A 16,905-nucleotide genomic window follows, 5' to 3' on the forward strand; every position below is an offset into this window, starting at 1 on the left:
GGGGCTGTCTGGTTTCTGCAGATTCGTTTCAATGAACCAGTGCCTCATTGTAATGAATACTCTTCAAAAAGTAGTACAGTAGTATTGCAGTATATGGTAGGAACCATGAGACCCTCTAGAGTTAATGTACCCTTGAGGGTCTAAAAAAATCGTAAAAAAAAAAGTTTCAAAAATTATGTAAAAAAGTAAAAAACCTAAACGTTCAAATCAGCCCCCTTTCCCTAGAACTGATATAAAATGTAATAAACAGTAAAAAGCATAGACACATTAGGTATCACCACATCCCAAAATGCCCGATCTATCAAAATATAAAAAGGTTATTGCCAACGGTGACCCCCATAACGGAAAATAGCGTCCAAATGTCGGAAATGCGAGTTTTGCACAATTTTACATCACATAAAAAAATGATCAAAATGTTGCAGTCCTTAAAATGGTAGCAATGAAAACATCGGCTCATTTTGCAAAAAATGTCACCTCCCACAGCTCCGTACACTAAAGTATGAAAAAGTTATTAGCCTCAGAAGATGGAGAAAAAGTTTTTTTTCATTTTTGTACACATTCGTTTAATTTTTGAAAATGTATGCAATATGTATGCAAAAATGCAATAAACCTGCCGCGATACACTAAGATTGTGCGCCCAATATCCTGCATGTTTCACTTCCCCTCTCAGGTCCGCCGAAGTTCACCTTCTTCTTCCTGGTGTATGTGAGTGCATTGTCTTGCGACACAATTTGAAAGTTAAATCCCGCGCTCAGTCCGAATCCATTGGATCATCGAATTGCACGTCCTACAACCCGCCATACACCCCCCCCGCGCCAAAATCTGATCGCGTGCGACACAATCCACAGTTAAATACCTGTCCCAGCGCCGCAAATCCCAGAATAACGGATTAAAGTGCGGCCGCAGACCTTTAGTAAATAAGCCCCCATGTCTGGTGTTGTAAGAACGGTAAGGGAGACCACATCGCTCTTCCTTACGGTGCCGCTCCCACAATATTCCTTTAACCAAATCTCACTTATATGAAGCAAAGTGATGGCAAATGTGGAGTTTTGAACGCGTTTTTGGCCCCTTTTTTTTTTATGCAGTCCGTCGAAAAACGCATGCGGTTTTGAAAAACATGTGCATTTTTTTTTTAAACGTATCAGTTTTTGAACGGTTTGACTAATTCTCTTAATTCAAACTGGTCAAAAACACGCGTTTTTTGACAGATTGCTCAAAACGCCACGTGTGCCATCACCCTCAAACTTCCAGGCAAAATAATCTGCACTATATGTACTGCTGCAAAAGTTGCCGTATTTCCGATCTTTCTTGCAGCGGTGGAGATTAACCCATTAAATACTCCTCTTCTCAATGTCTGGAGATGTTTAAATAGAAATTTATCATAAGTCTATTAGGGCAGAAATGCCCAGCAACCAATCAGAGCTCAGCTTTCAATCTGTCATAGGTGTTTATAAAATTAAAGCTGAGCTCGGATTGGTTTCCATGGCCAACTACAACAGTTTTACCTCAGACACTTGATGCTAAATCCCCCCTCAGTAAATCTATTGTACATCCTAGTTTCCTTTTTAGTGTATAGTCTACACCTATTAGTTGATCATTTGGATGCAACTAGATCCCGCTCCATTCTACTTCAGCAGCGACACCAAAAGATACAACATAGAAGCCATATATACTATGCGTATAACCCTCGGCAGGGCGCCTGCGCACTGCGGTCTTCCTAGCACACAGACACGTACTTTTAACTCTATTGTACCTGGCGGCGCGCTAGCAGAGACGATTAGGATCTCTATGGTGTGTACGTAACGTCATCACGTTCGCTTTCACGACACTCCTGGCACGTTCTGGTTACACTCTTTCAGGAAGTTTTGCGACAGTGTTGGCGGATTGGCGTAAAGTGCTCTCTTTGCACTCTCCTGTGACTAGAGCCGGTTCCTGAGAGCGGGTGGGTGTGCGGCCTACAAGAAATCCGCAGACATCCGGTGGAGAGAGCGGTACAAGCCGGTAAGGTGAAGGTGTATGAGGAAGGGGGCTGAGGCGGGAGGGTCTGGAGTGATTATTTATTTGATGTATAGAGCAGTGATGTTAGGACGGAGGCCTTGGAGACGCGGTATAATGCCGGTAGTGGTCGCGGCGTCAGTGTGAACTAGTACCTAGTGCAGCCCTTTGTGTGGCTCTTACTTGTGCGTTGCGAGAGGAGACACAGATGTGACCCCCCCTGATAACTCGGGGTGCAACCTCTCCTTATGTAATAATACGAAAGTGTGCTCATGGGGGAGGGGAAGCCAATATGGAGGACCCCGTGCCCCCCCAGTATAACAGGGGGCTGTGTGAATGGTGCCACGTCTGTGCTGCAGTCAGCTGATTATAAGGGGGTGTCCCCAAATGTTTCCCCACCATTAAGGCTCCTGCTGATCCCAATTATTTGGTCCCAGACCCCCTTCCTCTGCAATCTAGTGCAGGTGATGGATGCCCCCAGCCTATAGACTGCAGGACTACAATGATCAGCTGCTTGTAAACTCCATTGTTTGTGGTGGGGGTCCCCCTCCTAGTGATCACTGGGGTCCTGCAAATTCCCATCTGATATTCCCCTCTTCCTCTCGTCCTACAGGCAGCACTGATGGGTAAGAGTCTGGAGTCCTAATTATGACAGAAGAACACAATAACAATGTTAATTAACAATAAATCAATTAACCGACTGCCCTATAAGTATCCTAGGAGTCAAGGAAGAGGCGTGTTTTTTTCTTCTGTCCTAATTAGGTTTACTGCCAGTATCCTCTTGCTCCCCTGAGGCCTGGGCTGTGGTGCACGTCCAGCAGGGTAGAAGCAAATGTCTTACCAGTGGCAATCTTGGTGAAACTACATTCTGAGGCTGTCCTTCCCCCCGTGGTGGCGGAAGTCCAGTATTTTCGGAGTTTCTGGATAAACTCCCCTCCTACTGCGTCTCCCATTGGAAGCGGGAACCGCTGTATTCTCAGGTACGGCTTTTGAATAAGCAGAGAAGTGGAGGTCAGATTTGTGTTGCACTCAATACTTTGGGGTATAGCTGCTGTTTTGCCGCATCTCCCCCTTCCTGAAGCCACCATCTACAATGTACCGTAAGGTGGTTTCTATATTGTTGTGAACAAAGCTCTTGCTAACCTTAGGGCTCAGCGCGTCCCCTGCATCCTTTTCTTATGTTAGAAGGATTTGGTTGTTAGCCCGGGTGTCGCCTCTGACCAGGTGCATTGCATTTCCTGATGGGAATGTTTTAAGGCTGTACTGTTCAGGTATGCTCTCTGCACCTGCCAGGCAGCAGAGTCAGTCTGAGCTTAAGGTTTGTTCCTTTCATGAGTGCCCTTGTTCCTTCATTTGGCATGTCCTAACACTTGTTGTTTGTGTTACAGATGTCCAGCCTTGGTAAAAGGAAGAGAAAGTCTCATCATAGAGACTGTATTAGCTGTGAGCAGCCTATACTGGATGATTGCCCTGATGATGTTTGTGCCCCTTGTGCAGCTCCTGCTCAGACTTCAGGAGGAGACGTATTTTTTCAGTGGATGAAGGAAAAAATGTCTGCTGTATTTGATGAGATGAGTTCAAAGAAAAAGAAGTCTAAAAGACATCATAAACGTAGAAAACATCATAGGCAATCATCTTCTATATCTTTGCCTTCTAGTGGCTGCTCAGAAGCCCAGATAATTTCTGGGGATAGCCCTGAATCGGAAGGTTCTGGGCCAGATGTATCTGAGGATTTTTTTCTGTTTCACAAAGATAAAACCTCTAAATTGATCAAGGCGGTTAAAAGTGTAATGGAGACAGATGAGTCTCATAATGACTCTGTTAACCAAGATGCACTTTTTATTTTCCCAGAAAAAAAAGCCAAAGTATTGCCTAGTCATCCTGATCTTAAAGTCCTCTTTGAACAGGGTTGGTCTAAGCCTGAAAAAAGATTTGATTTGGGGTCTCGTTTTCGAGCAGTATACAAAATCGACCCTAAAGAATCTGAAGAATGGGAATTGCCTCCCAAGATTGATATCCCAGTGGCTAAACTATCTAAAAAATCTATTTTTCCTGCAGATGAATCTTCTTTACTTAAAGACCCTCTTGACAGGAAAGCTGCGCTATGCTCCGCAGAAGCTATCAACTCTCAGCAGCCATGGCTAAGGCATCTCTTGCTACTGTGCCTGTTGCACAAGCCTTAAGGTTATGGCTAAGCCAGATTGGTCGGGACATTTTGGATGGAGTCCCTAGAGAAGAAATTTATGAGAATTTGTCTTCTGTTAAACTTGCAGGCGATTTTCTGTGTGATTTTTCTCTTGACTCTTTAAAACTTGCATCTAAGAACATGCTAACGGCTAACTCTGCACGTCGTGCCCTGTGGTTAAAGCCCTGGACAGGGGATGTAGCCTCCAAACATCACTTCTGTTCACTTCCCTTCCACCCATCTTCCTTGTTTGGGAAAGACCTGAAGGAGGTGTTGAAAAATCTTAGTGAAGATAAGGGGAACTCTTTTCCACAATTAGCCAGTACCTCCAAAAAACCGAGCTTTCCTCCTAGAAAAGCAAGACCGGAAAGACCTTTTCGTGCATTTCGTAACCGACGTAGAGGAGTTCAGAAGTCTAAAGACAGAACTGTCTTCCACAGTAAAAAAAACGAGAAGCCTGACTTCTGACGCCATGCCAGGTCTGTCTCCAGTAGGTGCAAGGGTGGCAGACTTCGCTCACTTATGGACAGACATCACATCCGATGCTTGGGTACTGTCCACAGTAAAAAACGGATACGCTTTGGAATTCGACAAGATTCCGCCAGAAAGATTTTTGAGTACAAAAATCGAGAAATCTCAGATCCTTCCCTTGTTGCACGAATTTATCCAAAAAAGAGCTCTAGATGAAGTCCCTTTGTCAGAAAGAGGAAAAGGAGTGTACTCCGCCATATTTGCTGTACCAAAGCCAAACAACAGGTGGAGATTAATTATAGACCTCCGCTATCTAAACAGATTCTTGACCAAAATTGCAATCAAGATGGACTCCATAAAATCAGCCACCGCCATTCTACAGCAAAGCAACTACATGGCCAAAATAGACCTGGCCGATGCTTATCTCCACATTCCCATCAGGAGAGGTCACAGAAAATATCTGAGAATAGCAATTGTGACCAATTCAAGAACTCTTCACTACCAGTTCACCTGTCTGCCATTCAGCATTACATCAGCCCCTCGCGTCTTCACCAAGACCACCATAGTTCTGGCGGCTGCACTGAGACTTCGGGGGATTCAGATCGTGCCCTATTTGGACGACTGGCTGATCATAGCAGAGAATCAATCTCTCTTGAAACTTCATCTTCAGATGACAATCGATCTTCTACAACAACTGGGTTTCCTAATCAATTGGGAAAAATCCCTTCTTATTCCAACAACCAGAATTCAGTTCCTGGGGTATATTCTCGACTCGTGCAGTATGACTATTCATCTTCCTCAGGAGAGAATCTTGAAAATCAAGCAGTCCGTGCACTACCTTATCAAGACAAGATGCACAACGGTCAGAACAGCCATGAGGGTCCTGGGTCTGATGACTTCAATAATAGAAGCAGTTCCTTGGGCAAAGGCACATTTCAGACAGCTACAACTCAACATTCTGGCTGTTTGGAACAAATCTCCAGCAGGATTCGACAAACCGATTGTACTAACTCCTCAGACCAGAGTCAGCCTCGGTTGGTGGTTGAGGAAGAATTTGGCGTCCGGCAGATCTTTACGTTTTGTTCAACCCCAGATCCTGACAACCGATGCCTCATCCTCAGGTTGGGGGGCCCACCTCGGCAATCTCTGGGTTCAGGACAAATGGAATTACACAGACAGGACTCTGTCCTCAAATCAAAGAGAATTGAAAGCCATTTATTTAGCCCTGAAATTCTTTCAGACCCAGCTGAAAAAACAGCATGTGAAGGTACAGACCGACAATCTGTCATGTGTTTATTACATAAACAAGCAAGGGGGTACCAGGAGCACACCCCTCATCAAACTGTGTCAAAAGATTATCTCCTGGGCCGAGGAAAACCTTCAGAGTCTGTCAGCAGTCCACATTCGAGGGTCTCTGAACACTCAGGCAGACATTTTAAGCCGCTCTCAACTAAGACCAGGGGAATGGTCCCTGAACAGTGTTATCTTCCAACAGATTGTCAGTCGGTTCGGTTGTCCACAAATGGACATGATGGCGACCAAACAGAACTCGAAGTTGCCAATGTTTTGCTCTCTTTACAGGTCAGACCAACCCTATGCAGTGGATACCCTGTCTCTTCCCTGGACCAACCTGTTCATTTACATATTTCCTCCGATACCGCTCATTCAGAGGATACTTTACAAAATCAAAGAAGAGAAACCAAATGCAATTCTGATCCTACCATTTTGGCCACGCAGAGTATGGTTTCCTCTTGTAATGAGGTTGTCCAAGGGCGAATATTGGAAACTTCCTGCAGTTCCACATCTCTTGGAACAGATGGGGTTTTTCCATCCATCACCAAAGAAGCTACAGCTTACGGCCTGGAGATTGAGAAGAAGACCCTAACAGGTCTAGGTCTTTCATCCAGAGTTATAAAGACATTGTTGTCAGCTAGAAGACCAGCGACCATTAAGTCCTATGGTAGAGTTTGGAAAGTCTTCACATCCTGGTGTTCAGATAATTCTGTATCTGAACCTTCAGTCTCAGATATTCTTACTTTTCTACAGGATGGCCTTGATAAAGGTTTAAAACCTGCTACCTTGAAGCTTCAGGTTGCTGCAATCAATGCTTTAAATAACAATAGATTCTCATCTAATCATTTAGTACGGAGATTCTTCAAGGCTTTAAGGAACATCAAACCTCCTATTAGGCCACCATGTCCACAGTGGGATCTTTCCTTGGTCCTACATCATCTCACAGAACCTCCCTTTGAGCCTATACAGGAAGCTTCTCTCAAATGTTTATCGTGGAAGATCTTCTTTTTTTCAGAGCTGCAAGCCTTATCCTGCAAAGAGCCATACTTACAGATAAGACCAGACTGCATCATACTAAGAACCGTTCCATCGTTTCTTCCTAAAGTGGCCTCAGTTTCTAATTTAAATCAGGAATATTATCTTCCAGCTTTGTGTCCAACTCCTGCTAATGCTCATCAGCAAGTTCTGCATCTTCTGGATGTTAGAAGATCCGTCTTGACTTATCTAGAGAAGACAAAATCTTTTAGAAAATCTGAATCTCTGTTTCTCCAATTTCAATGTCCAAGAAAAGGGATGAAGGCCTCTGCAGCCTCTCTCTCTCGATGGATAAAGCAGAGTATTTCTATGGCTTACAGAGCCTTGGGACAACCTTCACCGTTACAGATTAGGGCTCATTCTACAAGATCTACTGCTACTTCCTGGGCAGAGTATGCAATGCTCTCTATAGATCACATCTGTCAAGCAGCTTCTTGGACTTCTTCTAATACTTTTGCTAAACATTACAGGCTGGATGTCTCCTCAGCTGGCTCAGCCTTTGGCGTATCGGTGCTATCTACAGTGGCTTCGAAAATTTGTCCCCCCCCTTTGATTTGCTACCTAAATCCCATCAGTGCTGCCTGTAGGACGAGAGGAAGATCTAAATTTTGCTTACCTGAAAATTTCTTTTCCTCGAAGTCCAAAGGCAGCACTATTATATTCCCTCCCAATAAAATAATTTTTTTTTTTTTTGCTGCATAAAACACGCCTCTTCCTTGACTCCTAGGATACTTATAGGGCAGTCGGTTAATTGATTTATTGTTAATTAACATTGTTATTGTGTTCTTCTGTCATAATTAGGACTCCAGACTCTTACCCATCAGTGCTGCCTTTGGACTTCGAGGAAAAGAAATTTTCAGGTAAGCAAAATTTAGATCTTACATGTTCTCTGTAGTTTGTGTTTGTCAAAGCAGCAGTTTCTTTGCTCCAATTAATTTTTATTGAAATTTTGTGTTTTAAAACAACACAAAATTGAGGTTGGGTTCACGTGTGATGTTTACACTGCGCCCTGAAACACAATACAACATCTGAGGGTATTTACACTTGTTACATTTACATTACCCTAACATTGCACTTAAACTAAATGCAGATGTAATAAGGCAAACCTCCCCTCGGATGTTGTATGGGTTTTTTAAAATGCAATGTGAACGCAGTATAAGGGTGTTGTCTTATGTGCCGTTAGTTTTGCTTTTCCTAACAAGGGGTGCGCCTTGACCCGATCGCAAAAGCGCATGTGAGCGATAGCCAGAGACTTGTGTAGTAAATACAAGACCCCGGGCGCTGGTTACTGATTACATGTATTTGAATTGGAAATGCATAGGTGATCAGGCCGGGGGCTGCCCAGTCACATATGTGTTTCCATTGAACTGCATGTGAATGCCAACAAGCAACTAGAGCTCATTAGCAATCATGCGCATTTCAATGAAAACCACATATGCAATCAGGCCGCCCCTGGGTGTTTACATTGTGTTTCTACTAACAAGGAAGTTTACCCTAGGGGGGGGGGGCACAGACTAGACCAGGGTGTCTATAGGCAACCACTGTTTAGTAAATTTCTACCCAGCTTTGCAGTTATATGGTTGGGGTTGCAGTGTATTGCAGTAAAATCTTCTGGAGCAGCAGTTTCAAATGATTTGCAAGTGGTAAGTTCCCAGGAACCACAATCTGAGACGTCCTATGCAATAAATGGAAGATTTTCTATGAAAAGTCAGTGTAGTGGGGCATCTACAACAGGTGTAAAAGGGCAGTAAATGCCTCAATGTACAGAAAACATCTGCACAATACCCTGTTTTCCCTTATAAACCCTACGTGATAAGGATTGATTTGGCACTTCTGGGCTAACTTTTGGGAACCTAAACTAACATATCGTGTCCGGTATCTGAATCAATAAGACCAACATCATGTGACCGGCCTTCCCAGAGACTATTTAGACATGTTGCAGTCAATTTATCCAAGACATTCACATACAGAAGGGAGATGAGACCTTTCTCCAGGCCCTCCAATTCAAGTAAATGTATAACTATGCTTTCATAGGGGAAATTTAGGACCGAGCAGGCAGGGCACAGATACTGAAATTGGAACATTTTTTTCTTTTTTGGATTGTTAAAAACAAGTTAAATATTCCTGTAGTCGGTAGAGTTTCACCCAAATTATCAGACTAGAAATTACAGGAAGGGGACATATATAACAAGTTGTAAAGTGAATGTCTGAGAAAGGTCCAAGTGTTTATACATAATTGTTATATAATTACATAAAGGTCTGCTAAATAAGACTTGTAGGAGGAGGATGATGCTATAGATGAGTAGTGGTCGTTGTTGTGGAGACTTCCTACTGATGATCGGTAAATCCACTGTGATGCAATTTATTTTATTGTTCCATATGACTGTTTGTGCTCTGTTATGTCGTATTTCCTTTGTATATGTCCTGTATGATTTGTAAATATATAAATCAAGATTATTTTAACTTTACATCCTAGGTCTTACAGCATGGCGAAATTCCAAGCGCCCGTGATCAATGACAACCCCCTGGGCTGGGGACCCTGTGCCGTACCTGATCAGTTCAAGGACATGCCCTACCAACCCTTTAGCAAAGGAGATCGGCTGGGAAAGGTATTTCACATCTTCTTTATAGACTATGACGCCTTTATTCTATATGGATTGATTTGCCATCTGTATAAGGCTTTTTCCTACATCCTGGAAAACCTTTTTAAAGTCCTGATCTTTTTCTGTAAGGATCTGTGCAGATTGCTCTTGTGTTAATGCTGGGAAAATCTGCAGGAATTTATGTGAATAATATTCTTAGATCTTCATTTACCAGTGGGGGACAAATAGGTGTCTCTTTGGCCTCCTTTGAGCCAGAATATGTATATGTTATGTACCCCCAGTGTAGGCATTAAACATTGTGTGTACTAAGCCTAATAACCACTGTATCACCATAGACTAACTGGGTGTGTTCTTTCTGTTTTTGCTGATAAGGTTGCAGACTGGACAGGGGCCACCTATCAAGACAAGAGATACACCAGTAAGTATGAGAGTTTGCTGAAATGAATAATGTGGTTGGAGTCGGCTCTCTGTGAAGCATAATGGTCCCATGAAGGCACCAGTGATTTACATTTTTCTGGTCTAATGAATTTGGAGACCATTATCTATAATGGTACCTGAATCACTGGATATTCCTTTGCATCAGGTTTTTGTATGACAAGCACTGCTGCTCACCAGCTTCCACCTGTGCTTATTGTGTAGCCTAAAGGTGTAGAAGCAGAGGGGTCAGTGATTAAATACAGGCAACAAGGGACAGGACAAAGACCTGAAGCACTGAGAGAGACTATGACTTTTACCTATAAACTTTTACAGGACCTGTATTTAGCCATGAGTGTGCATTTATCATTGTAACTACCAGACTTTCCTATAGTTGAATGTGAAAAACTAAATTAATGATTTATTTTTTCATCCTTCTAGATAAATATTCTTCTCAGTTCGGCGGTGGCAGTCAGTATGCATATTTCCATGAGGAGGATGAGACCAGCTTCCAGCTTGTGGACACCACCAAGATGCAGAAAACTGCATACCAGAGGAACCGGCTGCGCTTTGCACAGGTAACTGAAGCTTTCAGGGTAGAGATCAGTGCCATAAGCTTACAATTGTAGACCAGTCTTCCGTTTTTTTTGTTGGTTATAAATACATCATTCTAAAGGTTTTTCATGGCTGTGCTTGCAGAGAAACCTGCGTCGTGATAAAGACAGAAGGAACATGCTGCAATTCAACATGCAGACCTTGCCTAAGAGCGCCAAACAGAAGGAGAGGTAAGAGGAAACCACTGTGCTGCCCTGATTAGTTACTGCGCTATGGAGGTAGTGAATGGCACAGCATAGAGCATTACTTCTATAGTAAAAATCCATTTCCTACCATTTTAGGGATCGTTTGAGACTCCAGAAGAAATTTCAGAAGCAGTTTGGTGTGCGCCAGAAGTGGGACCAAAAATCTCAGGTACATGGGGTGTGTGTGCCGGGGCTACTACTAATTGGGTGCAGGACCAATCTCCCGGCAGATTACAGACAGTGTTACTGAAGTACATAAAACATAGTTGTCGGTAAATGTTCTCTCATTATAAAAATCTAACAAATAGGGGTTGACACATAGTGTGAGGCTGAATCTTTAACTCACTGCATGCTCTATTAAAATAAAGTTGAAGAAAGACATTGGTCCATCAAGACCAACATATCCAAGTGTAATGTGTGTTTTTGTTGGGGGGGGGGGGATTGGGGGGGTTTCATGTAAAATGTTAGACTTCTTTAAATCATTGGGACTTGTAACACAATCCTTAGAGGAGCAGATCACGAAAATAATTTTTTAAAAAATATATCAGGTGCATGCACAGTAATGTGTGCCCACACGGTTACGGCTGTTTGGGCACACATCGAGTACGCTGGAGAGGAAGAGAAGGGAGCACTGCTAGCCCCTCCCCTCTCCTTGGAAAATGGTGGCGCACGCCGTGCTTACAACTAAAAGCTAGCGCAGGGTTTTTTGTTTTTGTTTTTTTTCCGCCCATGGTGTGGTACACGGCACAACATGTGCTCACCCTATTGAGCACATGTGCCATGGAGGGCACATGTGTGGCCGTTCGTGTGCATGGGCCCTTAGTGCTTTCCGTAGAAATGCATGTAATACATTGTGACTCTATTGTAACCTTTTAGGCTCAGCTGAAACCAAGAGACTCCTCCGTGGAGGTCCGCAGTGACTGGGAAGTCAAGGAAGAAATGGATTTCCCCCGTTTGATGAAAATGCGTTACCTGGAGGTGGCTGAACCTCTAGACATGTAAGTACCTGATTATTTTATTTTTTAAACTCTTTATTTTAAATTGTTTTGTATTTTAAAAAATTCAAGCCGCTCTGTAACCGATTCTTCGCAATCCATGGGACAGTTGTTATGTGCTTGAGTAGTGCATATAACATGAATATGAATAACGGACATATTTTATTCTTTCTTTACAATAGTGAATGCTGTGGCGCCCTGGAATATTATGACAAAGCCTTTGACCGAATTACTACTAGGAATGAAAGACCTTTAAAGAGCATCAAGAGGATTTTCCATACTGTGACTACAACAGATGATCCTGTCATCAGAAAGGTGATCTATTTTATGCTCTCTGCCACTTATGCTGCACCATTGAAGCCCATGTCAGTGTGGATTGACCTTCCATATACAATTGTCTTACAACTCCTGTGATATTTTCCTGTCCATAGCTTGCGAAGACACAAGGAAATGTTTTTGCCACGGATGCCATTCTTGCCACCCTGATGTGCTGCACCCGGTCTGTCAACTCTTGGGACATTGTGGTTCAAAGAGTGGGCTCCAAAATTTTCTTCGACAAGAGAGACAACTCAGACTTTGGTAAGGACCCTAATTTTTGTAGTATTTGTCTTAGTATCAATATGAGGCTATGCATATTTTTCCACTGTGGCTGCAAACAACTACTCAGCGGTCTGTTGTTTTTGGTGGGCTGTTTGTCTTCAGCATGTCATGTGTACTCGCACACCGATGACTGAAGTTACGCGGTGCGGCTATGTGTATGAGCCCTTATTTGTCCTAGTGCTATCCGTTGAATTAATGAGTCGAACTTTTATATTCAGTGTATATGTGCAGGGAGGCTTAGTGACGGTAATCTAGGAAATGTGATACATTTAGAGAATCCCCTTTCCCTTTTTAAACTCCTTTCTATAATCCTGTTTTTCCTATGAATCCAGACTTATTGACTGTCAGTGAAACTGCAAACGAACCCCCCCAGGACGAAGTGAACTCCTTCAACTCTCCCAGAAACCTGGCCATGGAGGCAACATACATCAACCACAACTTCTCCCAACAGTGTTTGCAGATGGTGAGTATTACCCTCTTATGCTTGAGATAACAAGCAGCAAATATGTAAATATTTTATTAGGGACCAGTTCACATTTCTTCAGTTATTGGCGTCAGTTATTCAGTGCCAAAACCAGAAGTGGTTGAACAGAACAGGTAGAAGTCTGTCCGTTGACTTTACTGAGGTAAGAGGTATAATGGAAATACTTGCACCTGTTCTGTGTGTTCAAACACCTGTTTGTTTTTTTTTCTCACAATAACTAATGCAAAAAACTGAAGACCTGGCAGAGATGTGAACTGATAAGCTATAAGCTCAATGTACATTTTAATGGTCCATTTCCGACAACCACTTTTTAGCTCCTGTGTCTGCAGTGAATAGGCCTTACAAGGCTGTTAAAATTGAAATTACATCTGGAGGAGGGCCTACATTTAGGCACTGGTACCAATGTATTGCAGGCAGAGGGGTCCAGCTTGTGTTGTTGGTGTAATTTGTTGGATCTAATACAACAGTTATTATCGTTGTGCTATTCCTGCGCTGGAAATATCAGTGCAGCTGATAAAATGGCGCTCGGCTTCTATAAATGACAGTAGTAGTTACAATGCCTAGAGTTGTGTGAAAATGTCAGCAGAAAGTTTCAAAATAGATTATTTTTACTAACTGATGTTCTATCCTGCAGGGTAAAGAGAAATACAAATTTCCCAACCCAAATCCTTTCATAGAAGACGATGTGGATAAAAGTGAAGTGGCATCTGTAGCATACAGGTAAGCGACTTGCTCGCATGTTGATGGTTTTTAAAGAAAAAAAAAATCTGCAAATTGTCTCACTCGATCTTTATGATGTCAGGTATCGTCGCTGGAAGTTGGGAGATGATATTGACCTCGTGGTGCGATGTGAACATGACGGAGTAATGACGGGTGCAAATGCTGAGGTTTCGTTTATCAATATCAAAACCTTGAACGAGTGGGATTCCAGGGTAAGTCATGACGAGTAGATGAATTGTACCCTCCAGTCGTCAGGGTTGTTCTGCTCTTGCTGACACCATGTTTTCTTGTGACCTCAGCACTGTAATGGTGTGGACTGGAGACAGAAGTTGGACTCTCAGAGGGGAGCTGTGATCGCCACCGAGCTGAAGAACAACAGCTACAAATTGGCACGGTGGACCTGTTGTGCTTTGCTTGCAGGCTCAGAGTACCTGAAACTGGGGTAAGCATTGATAACTGAATACAAAGCAAAATAACGTTTTACTGTATATCAGGGGAATGCTCTGTAATGATATGATACTATTTCTTCTACCTTGAAGGTATGTGTCCCGATACCATGTAAAGGATTCCTCTCGGCACGTTGTCCTTGGCACACAACAGTTCAAACCCAGTGAATTTGCCAACCAAATAAATTTGAGTATGGAGAACGCCTGGGGTATCCTGCGCTGCGTGATTGACATTTGTATGAAGCTGGACGAAGGCAAATACCTAATTCTCAAGGATCCCAACAAGGTAAGGACAGGATGGATAAGCGGGTGGCTGTTTTGGGTGCCGTTATAGAGTTCATCCTGTAGGTTTTGGTGGCAGTACATCTTTGTAAGCAAAATTCCCTGAGATACAGAAGCAAAGTTGTAGAATATGCAAACCTTGAGCTGTTACATGGAAGTTGTTGAGGCTTTCATGCACCTTCACATGTCTCTGGATTCATGTGGAAGCATACAAACTTTAAGGACTTTATACCACAAATAACCATTTACTGCCTATCCAAACGATAAGGGCAAAAGTCCCCCTTGCTATGGAAGTTGTCAGATATTGCAGTGGTCATGGTCATGCCCACAGGGATCAAATACTTGTGTTGCATCCTGTATACAAGGCAATCATTCTTTTAATCTATACTCTATAAATCCGTGCTGATTTTATGTGGTTCTAGCTGAGGCATTTTATACACTGGCCACACAAACCCACTATGAGTGCTGATGTATTATTGTCACTTTCTTTTTTTACAGCAAGTTATTCGGATATACAGCCTGCCTGATGGCACATTTAGCTCAGATGAGGATGAAGATGATGACGATGAAGAAGAGGAGGAAGATGCGGAAGGTACATAAGCGGTCTTTTTACACCTCTCATTCCCTCCCCTCCTCGGGTTACACAAACTTTTTGAATTATTCACTTTTTGTTAAACCTCTAGTGCAAGGAAATAGTGTTTTCATTCATGTTTTTGATAGTCGGTGCTCTATAATGTCCTATATGAGCTAGTTGATGCTTCTAGGTGAGCTGATTCTCCCCCCTTTCAGTGTGCAGGGTGTGGGTTTCTAGCACCCAAGTGCTATACTTATGTTCACATACTCTCTAAGCCATATTTGGTTGATTTGTGTGTATTATTCTCTATTCGTCGGCATCGGAGGTGTGTATTTTCGAGATTTATTAAAAAAATACCTGATGATATAGCTAAAAACCTGATTCTTGTGAGTAGAGCTGCGTATTGCTACCAGATGGAGGCCATGGAGAACAGTTGTGCTGTTGCCATTTTCACTGTAGCTTTCATAGCATGAAGGAAATAAACATGCCATGCTTGTGTAGGTATATATGTGTGATTTATTTATACAGAGAAAGGTCTAACATCTTTTTTTTCCCCCTTCCTTATTGCAGAAGAAGAAAGCTAAGTGTCCGGATGTGTCAGAGTTCCTCTTCAAAATACGTCATCTATCACAGATACTTCATAAGTTGTATTATCAGAAACAAATAAAGATTATCCACACAACACCACTCGTGCCTCCTGTGTGCTAAGATTTCTAAATCCAAGGTTTTTTTGTTTTTCCTCTGACAGGTTCCCTGTTTAAAACTGCCAAAAATGTGTCATTGAGACGGATCCTGGAGTCCCTCCTTGCATCTCCCTGTTCAAATCCTGCCATGCGCGCCTAGTGTATAATTTTTTTTTCCCCAGCCTGAGATATGAGCCGTGCAAGGAGACTTACTGACAAGAAGGGAGGGGGTTGAACTTGAGGGACTTAAGATACGATGAGGGACTCCATGACCAAAAAGCTATGTTTAGGCCCCATATACAAATCCGTATGGTCACCCACCTGGATGGGAAGGAAGGGGACGAGCGCTCCTCACTCCTTCCCTCTCCAGGGAACAGAGTGAACGCACCACAATATCCCAGGCCAGTAGGATCGCGCTATCTTATATTTTGCGGCTACACGGCTGAGACATGGTGTGCACCGCTGTGGTGGCTGTGAGATGACGGACGTTTTGCGGCTAGCTCAAGGGCCCCATAAACCTGTGTATGGAGCCCAAGACGCACATTTGTGATTGAGGTCTGCTTAGACCTACTACCTCCATAAAAAGTGCTGTAAATATACCAGCAGGGCTAGGTACAGCATGACACTGGCGTTGGGTCAGGAGTTGTGCCATCAGACACTTTGTTAGAACAGCCACTATTGCAATATACTATAGAACAGGTGGATCCAGAACTCAGAATCTTGGAACTCCAGTGGTAAAACTTCTTTATTTTTAACAATCTCTTATAAATGAGACATTTCATGTCCTTACTGATCAACCATGAATATATATTTCTATATTTTAAAAAAGTTCAATGTTAAAGTACCCAAAAATTAAAAAAAATCAAGGTGAATTAAAATGGCTTTATTACTTCAGATCCATCAGAGCTTTTATCTGTGATCTCATGAAAGCTGATGTGTTCGGTTGCTGCGCTGCTGTAGTTTATCGCTCCTGGATTCCCCAACAGCTTATTGCTGAAAAACAATACAATCATGGGTTTTACACTGTGTTACAGGGTCTTTCCTCATAGATGGGACCCTGAACACCATATTGATAAGATGCACATAGGTCCTGCTTCCCCGATATGCGGTAGAGAAGACACTGTGATAATTTGTGATTGCAGATATTTAGTCATATTTGTCATTGCAGATATTAAGTGGGGGGGGGGGGGGGGAGAAGGAACTCCATGTATCGATATGGTGCTCAACGTCCAGTCCCTGGCAGTGGGTGACACTGCAAGTGTGAAGCCGCCTTAAAGGGGTCACTTAGATGAGACCTCTTCCCCAGACTGATACTTTTGCAGTTT

The 16,905-nt window shown here is 42.9% G+C and overlaps 1 protein-coding gene across 2 annotated transcripts; it reads left to right on the top strand.

The window, feature by feature from the left end:
* The first annotated feature begins 1,776 nt into the window (after positions 1-1,776).
* EIF3D (eukaryotic translation initiation factor 3 subunit D) lies at positions 1,777-15,584 on the top strand. Of its 2 annotated transcripts, XM_072128742.1 has the most exons (17): positions 1,777-2,001; positions 7,781-7,839; positions 9,456-9,588; positions 9,955-10,000; positions 10,438-10,574; positions 10,696-10,781; positions 10,893-10,965; positions 11,673-11,794; positions 11,974-12,106; positions 12,223-12,370; positions 12,724-12,854; positions 13,510-13,595; positions 13,678-13,807; positions 13,895-14,037; positions 14,135-14,327; positions 14,822-14,915; positions 15,468-15,584. In XM_072128742.1, the coding sequence occupies exons 3-17, from the start codon at positions 9,466-9,468 to the stop codon at positions 15,479-15,481; spliced, it is 1,659 nt and encodes a 552-aa protein (XP_071984843.1). In that variant the 5' UTR covers positions 1,777-2,001; positions 7,781-7,839; positions 9,456-9,465; the 3' UTR covers positions 15,482-15,584. The 2 variants fall into 2 exon arrangements, with proteins under 2 accessions (XP_071984843.1, XP_071984842.1); XM_072128741.1 differs by lacking the exon at positions 7,781-7,839 and having other exon boundaries at positions 1,778-2,001.
* The last annotated feature ends 1,321 nt before the right edge of the window (positions 15,585-16,905 follow it).

The sequence above is a fragment of the Engystomops pustulosus genome, chromosome 10, assembly GCF_040894005.1.
Source record: "Engystomops pustulosus chromosome 10, aEngPut4.maternal, whole genome shotgun sequence".
Taxonomy (NCBI): Eukaryota; Metazoa; Chordata; class Amphibia; order Anura; family Leptodactylidae; genus Engystomops; species Engystomops pustulosus.